Source organism: Ambystoma mexicanum, chromosome 5q, assembly GCF_040938575.1.
Source record: "Ambystoma mexicanum isolate Mex_15411 chromosome 5q, UKY_AmexF1_1, whole genome shotgun sequence".
Taxonomy (NCBI): domain Eukaryota; kingdom Metazoa; phylum Chordata; class Amphibia; order Caudata; family Ambystomatidae; genus Ambystoma; species Ambystoma mexicanum.
This window is the reverse complement of record NC_090933.1, coordinates 88,423,321-88,435,526: the sequence shown is the minus strand read 5'-3', so window position 1 is coordinate 88,435,526 and position 12,206 is coordinate 88,423,321. Positions and strand designations below refer to the sequence as shown.

Sequence of the window (12,206 nt, the reverse complement as noted above, 5' to 3'; positions counted from 1 at the left end):
CATGGGTTAGGAAGCCTCTCCCATGTGATCCTCTTGCGATGCACCATCCCCAGGGGGACTATTGAACTGTGGATGCACCACCCTCGCCCCATGAGAAAGGTATTCCCCTAGGGGAGAAGGGACAGCATACTCAGATTCGTCACAATCTAGACCCCCAGGTAGGTTTGTCCTAAGCTGGGTTTATCTGTTTCACTGTGTTCTCAGTAGCTGTTTATTCATCCATATATCCCAGTTCCATGCGTTTCCCAGTTCTCCTCGTCTTACTGAATCATAATGCTGGAATAATGGTTTATCAAAAACACTACAGCTGTGTCACCACAATTTATCCAGTTGTTAGATCAGCTCCTCTGTGTGCTGATCCTGAAGGTGATTTACAGTCTTTATATCTCTAGAGAGGTTTGTGTTCCTTTCTCTACAGTGATTGGAATTAATTATCGTTTCCTGGTGCCCAGGTCAGTTCCATATCCTTATGGCTTTGTGCAGATGTTGGTTTTGTTTTGAAATTCCTTTTTTTAATTTTGATTATTTCGCTTTTGAGGGTTCAGATGGGCGTTACAACCACTTAGTAATCTTCACTATTCACAATTGTCTCAGAAGGACAATGCTCTGCCCAAAGGCTTTCTATAGATGAAGAAAGCCAAATGATGGATGGTAATGCTTGAACTAACACTCCCAACCAATGAAATGAGATGTGACCATTATCCAAAGCAGTGGACTTTAGCATGCCACCTATCACTTTGAAAACCCTGAACTGGGAAACAATGTTCATTAAAGCCTTTGAGATGTGATCTATTTGGAAAATCTGTTCTTAGCCCAGATGTCACTATGGAAAAGGTACAATATGATATTCAGGTGAAGTGGCACTGTGCAGAAATTCCAATCTACTGTTCATAAAAGCAAAACAAGTCGACCCTCCTTGGTCCTTCTTATTATTAATTGAGAGACTAAGGTATAAACTACTTTGTACAAGAGGGGCACAGGCACGAATATATGATTCTCAAATATTCCATTCAACACACGGGACAACTCCCCATATGGCAGATTCTTGATGTTAATCAGTAATAGTACTGCTAAAGGGGATTTGTTTTCAGAAGCCAATAACCTTTGTGGCAGATTACAAGAAAGAGGCTATTCCAAATAACATTTGAAATTATCTATGAAGTGGGCATGAGATACAAGTTACCCCAGACCAAAACATCTAAGCTTAAAGAGCACAGTTTTTAAAGAATGAATTATGGACAATTTGCAAATGTTGAAATTTAGAGACAGAGATCTAGACCCTCCATTGTTTGCCAATAAGAAAAGAAGAAATATCAAAGTAAAATGTGGGTGGGGGTCTTCAAACCACATTTCCTGTGCCATCTGCATAAGCAACAGCACAGGAAATGCTGCGGGCAGTGAAAAAGGCCCAGGGAGGAGGTGGGCCAGGGCACATGAACAGAAAGGTTAATGAACCACAAGTAACTCTGACATATGGGGACTTTCAAGAGTGGTTGACTTCCACCCTGTGGTAACTGTTCCTCTGGCATATACACCTCTCATCAAACCATGCTTGACAATAATGGTAGCAATATGGGGTTGAAATGGTAATCTAACTGCAAAAGAAAGACTGCGTCTATGCAACAACATGTCCAGGTAAGACATCTAGGCCGGTGAATATCTGTATGGGTGAGCATAGGTCACGGATAACATCTAAGACTCTTTTATTGCCCTTAGTAATGCATTATGTTGAAAATGGTTATTCTGACAAGGTTATACAATGGATAGTCCTTGACGATTTACATCAACAAAAAGGAGGGTAAATGATGAGCAAAGTTAGTCATTCTGGAGAAAAAAAAATATATTGAAATTCCAAACACTTAGGATGGGTTTAAATTAACAAATTGAGTGATATACTTTGCTGTTTCAGGGATGTGTGTTGACCATGCATTGTTCATTTCAATGGATGATGCAGAGATCAAAGTTTCTGATTTTTGCACTTTACTGACATAAATTAAGGTATTTTTCTATGATTTAGAATTGCACATGGAATCATTTTGTTATGATGTGGAGTTCATTACGAATGGTATATCTGGATTATATAATGAATGTTCCTTTTGTACAATATAAAGTCCCTTACATGATTATTCAATACTAGGATTGCCACTGGGTTTACAAATGATTGTGATACATATTCCTTCACATAAAATGTGAAATCATTTGCAGATTGTGAAGGAATTTTACAGATCCACACATACAATGCAAGTTGTCTTAAAGCCCATTATGTTTGTGTGAGCAGTTTTAAAAAATAAATTTTTAACCAAGAAAATTAATGTATATACATTGCATTTTAATTTGGTTTCAGCACGTGTGACACAATCGTTCTCTTAATGGCCGCTTATGCAATAGTCAGCTCTGCACAGTTTGACTGTGTCAAAAGAATTAAACGTATAGATCTTAGATAACCCAAGTCTAGTCTTTAATAAAGGACACAGTTGAGTTAGAGTTAAATGGATCTATTTTAAGAAGGGTGTTCATAAAATAGACAGCCCAGTGCCTACGAACGGCTGTTGCTATGTTGGCCAAATGTAGTTTACTGTAATGTTTATCATCAGGAGAACCGGTTTTCAAACATCAAGGTTCGCAATGTCCCACTGTAAAAAGTACTCAATCTTATGGACTTTACTTAACACCATACGGGTCTTAAATCATAGACACAGTTGGGCAAATACAAGATTACGCCACTTTAAGATGCTTGGTCGCAAAATATTTTCCTATCGTCCCAACAAAACACTAAATTTGTTTTACAGATGTTTATCCATGTGTCCCCATTCCGTTTTGGACACCTCTTTGACCAGCACAAGCTATGTTCATGTTTACATTTTAGTTTATCTAAAGGACAACAAACAATATCATTTCTGAAGTTATCCATGCTCACTCTTCCTTTGGCTATGCTGGAATTGTGTCATAGATCTCTTTTACACAAATGAATGCTCAGCCATTATTAAGGCTATTTGTTATGTGTTGCATCACTGTAGTTACCATTAATAAGGCTACAGACTCATCATCCAACATTGAGGTGGGAGCATAGATAATTGCCACAAACCTGGCCATCCCCTGAAACATAACAGTTAAGGTAGATGAAGGTTTCAAATGATAGTTGTTGCTTAGTGTGCATTTTGTGATTGAGTTAGTAATCAATATAACTCAAATTTCACTTTCATTTTTCTTTTTAAGACACCATAATTGTAAAATGTATTGTTTTGATGTTTTAACCTTTTTCTTAAATGTCTAGATTTCTGTGATTAATTGATATGTTTTTGATTCTCTAAGATTAATTATAATGTTTTCATTAATTGTGTTAGCTTAATATTAGGATTGGCTGAATTCTTTATACCAGTCCAATATGTTGTATCTGTCATGTTTATTAATGGATGTTTTTTTGGAAAGGTTTGTTATGGTAAATCTATGGCATGGTTGTTGTCCTTGCATTGTAAATATATGTTCTTGGTTAAAAACCTGCATCAATTCATTCTTCATGAATTCTTATTGGTCTTAAAATAATGTACTAATTGTAAAATAAAATTAATCCCCTTTTCGATTACATTTATTCATAGTTGACTTTTCTTAAAACCTTTAATCCTTGGCAAAAATTATTTATAATAACAATATTGTGCCTGTAACTACAGTCCATATATTCAGTAGCTTACCTTTTGGAAATGTTCATGTTATAGTTTATATTGTTATTCCCCAGCTTCTGATGGGATACTTGCACCCTTGCCCGCACACCCTCCAAACTTGAGTCAGTCTTGAATGCAACCTGGTATTTTTATGTGTCACAAAGAACAATATCATTGCTGATATCAAAGAAGTGTTGAAAAGAAGCCTTTCCCAGGGGCAGACTTTAGGCATGGTTTTTAACCATCAAGTGTTCTGTGAGTTGAATATGGTGCAGAAATATGTGTATGCATAAGGATGTCATCAGCTCCCAAATATGAGACCTACCTTTAGCAGCTAAACAAGTCACAAAAGGTGACAGGTGCTCTTTACTGTTTAGTGTGTCATTTGACCGGTAGATAGTGTGCAGTTCATTTAAATGAGATTCATATTAATGTTTAGTGTATCATTTGACCGGTAGACAGTGAGTAGTTCATGTAAATGAGATGCATATTAATGTTCATGTAACTATTTGTGATAAAAACATATGTGCTCCAAACCTTTCTAACCATGCACACGTCCATGAGTTCCTCCTGTCATCGAGCACTCACCTTGACCAGCTCCATCATATCTTTGACAAATCCGTCCACTTCAGGCCCTTCGAGGGCACCAGTTTTGCTCTGAAAGAATGTCAAAATAATGATGTGGAATCAATCTTTAACCAACCAAAAAGACAGTATTCATCAATTGATTTCTATGGTGCCAGCTATTGGCATCATATGTCAAGGAACTCATATTATAAATCAGGCACTGATTGAATGTTTCAGTGTTAAGCTAAATGACCTTGATATCGCTCCGCAACTTTGCTCCTTTTGGTCTCCAGTACCATATGTTCACTAATGTCATGCTCCTATCCCCCCAACTCACCTCTCTTCTGTTGGTTTGCTGTGTTATCCCTCCTTTGACCACCTTTCTCTTCAACCACCAACAATGCTCACTAGCTCAACCCAACATTCATCAAGGTACATGGTCCTACTCATCGCATTATGTTTCTTGCCGTTCATTAGTTTCCACCTTCGTATTTCATTGCTGCTGCTGACTCTTAGATCCCTTGGTCAGCACTCTTTTTTAGGTTTTGGCTCATAGGTGGCACCTAGTGTAGCCAAAAATGTATGCTAACACAGGAAAAGCTAGAGCACAGCATTCTTGGATGGATATGTCTACACCAGTGCTTTGGCCATGTTCCAACCCAGCCAGCACTAATGACATTCAGGCATCAGTGAACGCACTCAGAACAGGCCATGCCATGTACTCTTTTATGATGTATTTCAGAATTGTAAAATGCAGAGTTTGGTTCAGTTGTGTTACTGGAATCCATCTTGTTTATCTAGTGTGAGAAACCTGAGGGTGTCTCACTTACTAGTCCCAGGGGATCTGTCATCCAGGTGGCCAGGACACGGCCATCGCTATTGGATCCAGTTTCTGTGGGTGGACCAGTGGGGGAGCATCACCTGGGCGAGGGGTCTTCAAGGAGTGGAAGTGGACACCGAGGGTTGAGACGCGGTATCCCCTTCCCTGTAACACCTTTTCCCCATCCTACCCTGTAGGATATTTAGAAACTCTGCCACTCCCCCTTTCTTCCCCCACAAACACTTTCTTACACTGTAACAGACAACGGACTAACACCGAAGCTGTTAACCTGACATATCCCAACACACGGGTCAGGCAGAGTCAGGCAACTGACAATAATCATGCACACCTGACAGCCCTTTACCTTCCCCACAGGGATAAAAGGCAGAGCACGAAAAGCACACTTTGAGCAAGGCTGAAAGCACGAGTAGACAGCTCCACCAAACCAGCAGTTCAAACGGAGACGAAAGACGGTGAGTCCTGGAAGGACAACAAAGGGGGAATTGTCCTTGCCCATTTCAACTCATGTTCGTGAAACCTCGGAAAGGGAAATCATAACACTGGGAGTTAGAGCTCGCATGCAGAGCAGCAGATGACAATGTTACACGGGGGCCTTCCACATTGATAATGCAGGCAAAGAGGCAAGCTGGCTACCGTGGTACTATCATTGACTCTAGAGAACAAAGAAGCCAATGTTTCAGCACAACCAGTGAGTCAGAGGAAGCTGATAGTAAACCGAACTGTATGGAGCCCAAGGTTGCAAGTAGCAACATTTTGAATGCAAGAAATTTGCAAGAGGAAGAACCTGTGTGTGTGTTTGAACTTCAAAGAAAGCCCAGTAGAGGTCCAGGTGCAGAGGGGTCCAGCGCCACATTGGCGCTCAATCGAAAGGACCTGTTTTTGAAACTACAAGAACTAGAAGGCCCTAGAAAAGGGGGACGTAAGATGCCAGACTGGTCAACAAGGCTTACGTCATATCCCTTGTACAATCGAAAGTCTCTGACCAGTTGCCGATGGAAAGGGGCAAGGCATAATGTCCCAATGAACAGTGTATTGACAAAGGTGAACCCGACAGAGGGATGTCCACAGTGAACTGTTTAAAAAGACATTAGGATTTGTTAATGCCAGAAGTGAAATTGAGTTGACAAAAGCTGTAGTGTACCCAACGGATAGAGGCAAACATTCGAGAAGGGTCTGAGCACAGAAGAGGGGGATCCAGGGGTGAAAAACCATCATCGCACCGACATGCAAATGCAACAGAGGAATCTTTTTGAATACAGGCAAGTGTGAACTCGACAGAGGGATGCCGAAGGAAAGCTAGGGGAAGGGAACAGAGGGAGGCCCAAACTGTGAGAAAAATCTGAACCCGGCAGAGGGAGATCATGAGGGCGAAGAGCAATCGCACAAGGTGCAAGATCACTAAGAGAACATTTGTTTGCTTGTCTTTGTGAAACACCACAGGCCTTCTAAGGCAAGCGACTTTTGCAAGAAGGAGACTTGGCCTCTGAAGGTTTTTGATATTGTTGAACTGAACTGTGAACCTCGTGCTGACGAGGCCAAGGAGCGTGCTGTGCTCTAGAGTCCTGCCTTGTCCTGTGCTTACAAAGTGGAGAAGGGAGACCTAGTTTTACCATCCTGACTTATTGTAATGACGAGAAGAACTTCTTAGGTTCGAGGAACAAGTAAGTTTATTTTTTATAAACCCGGCGCCCAGCCTGCATCCGCTGCCATACAACATCCAGCCTTTCTCGCCCGATTCTTTAATCGCTCTCCCACTGCTCGAACCACGCCAGCATTCAACCACAAACATTCCAAGCACGCGGATGCAATCGGGGCTGATTACCTCATAATGTAAGAACACAAAAGACATACTAACTAGAAACTACAACATATGATTTGCATGTGACCTGAAACAAGAAGTATACAACACTTATCCTTTTGTGAACACTTCTTTCTTTTCTGGTGAACATTATGCCACACTCTTTTTGTAATTTAGTAGTAAGGATTGGCAATAGGATTGGCAATAGGTTTTTTAGTATAGGCCCTTTTTATTTGACAAGACGCCACTTGGACTGTCTTATTATTATTTAGCGGTTGCAGCTTGCTCCCATCTTAGATTTAGCTTTAGATTAGGCGTTTATCTCACCCATTATAAAATTCAAAAAACACCCTTGAACTGTGATGACTTGTATCTGTCTTAACTGTTGCCACCATGAGTTCCTTACAAGAGCTGACCTGTCTTGTTAGGAGAGTTAATGGTTGGTGCTGTCGTGAGACGTGACAAATATACATTTTTCTAGCTTACCTAAATTGCCCTCTACGATTCATGTTCTGTCAGTGTTTAATGAAATGAAGACATGTTTATGTTAATTGACAGACAAATCAAATGTGGTCGTCAGAAAGTGTGAAATCCGTCAGTGAAAGGTGTTGGGTAAATGGGTACATTTTTGTGGCGATTGTATTTGTTTCAAACACTTTTGTATGGAATAATGTACGCACACAGAGAAATGAAATTCATAATCTGTATTGGTTTACTTGACAATGGGGCCTGTTAAATAATATCAAGCCACCTTACTTAGATGCCTGGAAAATAGTAGCATGGCTAACTCAATGAAGAAGGGCCCTCCAACTGAAATATATTTCAACAGAGTTGGATTGTATTGTTGTTGTTTTATTAGCTGAATATGGTGCAAACAGTTGTTATGTTACACTCCCTATAAGAATAATACGTTTTGTGACGCGTATAACTTTGAGGTTGTGTGATAAATATTTGCACAACTTTTCAAAGATGAATTGTTCTGGAAAGTTTTGTGATGTTCCGTCAAGGGGTGCACTGTTACAGGTGGCATCTCAAAACCTGCGTTTCCCATGTAATTTTGTGAATGTCAAAATGTGCTATCATCTACATCACAAACATCTGGACACAGCATGAGGGGGTATGCTCCTGTAAGTTTCCTTTCAATTCTTTGGGACAAATGTATCCAGCGGTTTCAACAGCATTTAAATTTCAATCAATGATATCTGTTTAGGGTTGAACTGTTCATCAAACTGCAGGGCCATTTTCAAGGTCGTTTAAAACAAAATGTACTGTCAACCCTTTCATTGTGACGAGATGTATCGCATCATAGAAGCATTACCAACTATAGATATGAAAATGTACTTTATGTGACAGGAAATTGAGATAACAGCCAGTGAATGGCAGGCATTATTTGGTGGTTATTGAAAGACAATCTACCAAATTTGCTGAGGCCTACTAAAAATAGAAGTGTGTACGTACCCTGTCTGTTGGGCTTCACACCTATTTATCTCTTTATACAATTAGTCTTGCCTCCTTTTGGGTTTCTTTATAGCTCCACTCCAGCGCCAAAATTAAGCATGGACGTGAATGTGTCTTCAGATTTACTCTCAGTAATTCCAGTGATAAGATATGGCATCCTGGCGGCTAAATAAAACCATACCTTACAAGCCGAAGTTGCTGCTGTTGGGGGTTTGGGGCGATGCCTCTTATAATCAATTCGAAACATTTTCTTGTCCACTGCAATCCTGTTCATGAAACGCAATATTACCAAGATGTGAGGGAAACCCTGAAATCCCAAATACGGCAATTGGAGGAAGCCAGTTAATAGAGTAACTGTATATTGAATGCTTAGAATTGGGTCGACCAAGTCATATTAATGCTTGGCAGAGGTGTTATTTCTGCTGGCTCTAAACGTCTGCTGATGTGTGCGCTAACCTTGTAACCTGTTTTTAAAAGCAATAAAAAGTGTTATTTAAAAAAGAAAATAGCATCTGAATAGTCCCATTTCGGGAGGGCACTTTCTTACAGTGCTGGAATTTCTACAAAACAGCAAATTGTGTGCTGGGACATCTACTGTGTTTTCTTACCATTTTATGTATGAGCCAACAAGTCCCAACAGCTAAAAAGCTATGGCTTGAAGGTGATACTTTGACATGTTGCTGTTGGTAGATACGTGGTATTTGGGTGTTATTCAAATAAATACTGTATACGGGTAATTGCTGGACAAACAGTTCGTTGAAATACTTCATAAATTGTCAACCTAAGGTACTTTTTGGGCGACATTAATCTTTTCGATGTCGAATGAAGCATCAAAATGGCAAAAATAGGTTGAAGCAGAGAAATACTGAACTCCTTTCAGGAACAATTCTTCAGCTAGCAGGTCACTGGGCAAATACACGTGTGAATGGATGATCCTAGAGCTGGTTCTCAATAACTTGAGAAAATATGACAAATATTAGGGTTAGAGCACTGCTCGAATTGATTACTCAAATTGCCATTTTCTAAAAGCCAAGTTACGCCCTGATTCAGAGTTTGGCACGGTGGGGTGCTGTGTGCACACATGCAGGTTATCCAATTGCGACACTATGTGTAGCCTCCCACCGCGCCTAACCATGAGTTGAGGTGGAAAGGCACACCTGGGCCAGTGCAAGCAATGATTAATGACTTTCGGTAATTGACAAGGGTCATTAGCAGCCGAAGCGGAGCGGGGAGGGGCATAGTCCAGGAGCACAAACCTCCTCGTCAGGGAGTCTTTTGTTCTTAGCAATGCTGCTGGTTTGCTCTCCCACAAACTCATTTGTCGGGCAACCCCATTCTGTTTGGTGCAACCTGTTCGTCATCTGGCATGCTTGAAGCCAGAACTAGCTGATCACAGCACTCAGGATGGGGGGAATAAATGAGACACGATTCTCAATAAGTGACATGACGAAAGAAATAGATTTGCCCACTTTTATTACACAAATATGTACAAAAATATCCAATTAAGAGTCCATGTCTAGCAGTGGTCACTGCATCCTTTCCCTAATCCTTGAGGGAGGAGAGGCTCCCACCTGCCTAGTCCCAAAGGTCTTTTTGCTATCCATATTACCTATAGCCAAGTGACGCCTATTGTCTTCGCTTGCTCTACTGTAGCATGGCCTAAAGGCTGTAGCCGTATCTATCGAACTCCCTCAGGGATTTTCGAAGGGACCTAGTCGGGTAGTCTGATTGGCCTGGCACCCTTCCTCTGGATGACTGTCTGTCAACCTTTTCTTCACTCTCACATGCCTCCTTCCTTGTTGTCCACACAACGTCTCCAGGGCTTCCCTCTTCTGATCCCTCCCCTCTCTATACTCTGTCTCCTGGTCTTATCTCTATCCCTCCCAACGTTGGACTCTTCTCTCCAGCTCCCCCTTGATCTCTCTCATCCCTGCACTACCCCTGCCTATACTCTCCTCCACTCTCCTGCCTCTCACTACCCTCTCTCTCTCACTTTCTCTCGCCCCTACTCTGAAACACCTGACTGCTCTCCCTCAAAAAATACTTTCAATCACTTTCTTATTGACACACAAACTGCCAAATTGGTACCTCCCTCTCAGTCCCAACCCCTTAGCTTCACACTCGCTAAGCATGCCAAATGTCTTCCCCAAGTCCTTCTCCGCCTGCTGCACACACCTCTCTTTTTCTCTTGGTCTTCCTCCAACTTCACCCAAACACCTTTCATTGCAGACTGTCTGTGCTGGCTATTTATAGCCCTCCTCGTTCTGTATGGGAGCATCTCTCTGCTGTCATTGGCTTCCTGAATCAGCTGCTTCCCTCAGCCAATCTCTGGCTAAGTTACCCCCAACTCCTCCCATCTCTTCCCCTTGTGTGCAGGACTTTCTTCAGTAAGTCTTCATAAAGGCCCTTAGCCCTGCCCCTTTCAGTCTCCATTTCCTTCAACCTTGCCATGCGTTCACTGCATCATTTGTTCTCTGTTCCCCACCTAGATTAAGAAAATTATTGTGCATTGAAGTTTTAGGGAGTGTTCCCTGGTACACTCGAGTTCTCTGTCACCCTGCCATTTCCAGCTTCACTGATGCAACATCCTAGCTCCCCTGTACCATATCTGAGTAGCCTATAGTGGGTGTTTGCTCTCTCATTCGGCACCTGGATGGAAAGCCTATGCCATGCTCATTGGTAAACCAGTCAGTTGCTCCTGTTCCAGGCTGGGACTTGTCCTTTGGGCCAGGGGCATTGTGGTACTTTCAGTCCCAGTTCTTCAATAGACACTGCTGTCTCCTGGGAATCCACAAGAAAATGAGAGAGAGCCATGACCAGGGCACAGGCTCATGGCATCGGGTCAAAGAAAGAGGTACCAATGCACATGCATGACTCCATGCATACCAGGGAAGAGGTGACAGGGGTCTCCCTCAACTTCCCTACATCACCTCTAGTACAGGTTTGGCTCCGGTGTTTCCCTGGTAGGACGCATACCATGGGGTGAAAAGGGTCCTCAGCCCCACTTGACAGGGCCATAGCTATGCTGGCTGCTCCATTCCTAGGTATGTCACAATTTTGAAATACCCCACCCGTCCGCAAGGATAAATAAAAAGACCCTAAATCGCCAGTGAACTACCTGTGGGGAAGCACATTTATATGTTAGTTTCTCCAATAGATATGCAACACAGACTAGCCTTTTGAGGGTTTCTCAAGTGCCCCTTGATCTTGAACCATAGCATGGTTGTTAGGGAGAAAGCTAGCATCACTTTCCATTTCATGACTGGAGCTCTGGTGAAGGGAGGGCCATTCAGGGTTCAGTTCAAAGTAAGGTGTGGAGAGGAGCGCCAGATTCAGCGCCACTTGTAGAAGCTGCACCCATTTCTAAATCAGGGCATCAGAGGCATTCCATGAAACAAATAGCTGCCCTAGCTCAAGGAGAGACAACATTTCAAAGATTTCTGCATTTTCTCCATTGGAGGTATAGAAGAGGAGTGTATTGATGGAACATATGGGATACATTACTCACCGTAATCGTATTTCTGATGCTTGTATCTGCTTAGATTCACATGCTGTGCATAGGCCGACACCTAGTGGAAGCTGCAGAGTATTACAGTTTGTTTTTCGAAACTCAAAAAGGGGCATCGAACTAGGGCGTACCAGTAATACTATCCCTAGTGTGACGTCCACTGTACCCATGATCCCTCACGCGTGTAGGACCCTCAGATTGTATTTTTTCTGGCATGAGGAGTAGCGCGAGTGCAGAGGCTCCAAGCAGATAAGATAGATAAGACTACAAGCATCCATGCACCTTCTCTCAGAGGGGAGGAAGGGCGGGCACATGTGAATCTAAGCAGATACAAGCATCAGAAATATGATTATGGTGAGTAATGTATTCCTTCTG

At 42.0% G+C, this 12,206-nt stretch overlaps 1 protein-coding gene across 2 annotated transcripts in view; it reads right to left on the bottom strand.

The window, feature by feature from the left end:
- SCGN (secretagogin, EF-hand calcium binding protein) overlaps positions 1-12,206 on the bottom strand; it is a 447,132-nt gene that overhangs the window by 18,761 nt on the left and 416,165 nt on the right. For both annotated transcript variants that reach the window (XM_069620566.1, XM_069620565.1), the window contains one exon: positions 4,248-4,316. In XM_069620566.1, the coding sequence (XP_069476667.1) occupies positions 4,248-4,316 (69 nt within the window). The remainder of the gene's footprint in view (positions 1-4,247; positions 4,317-12,206) is intronic.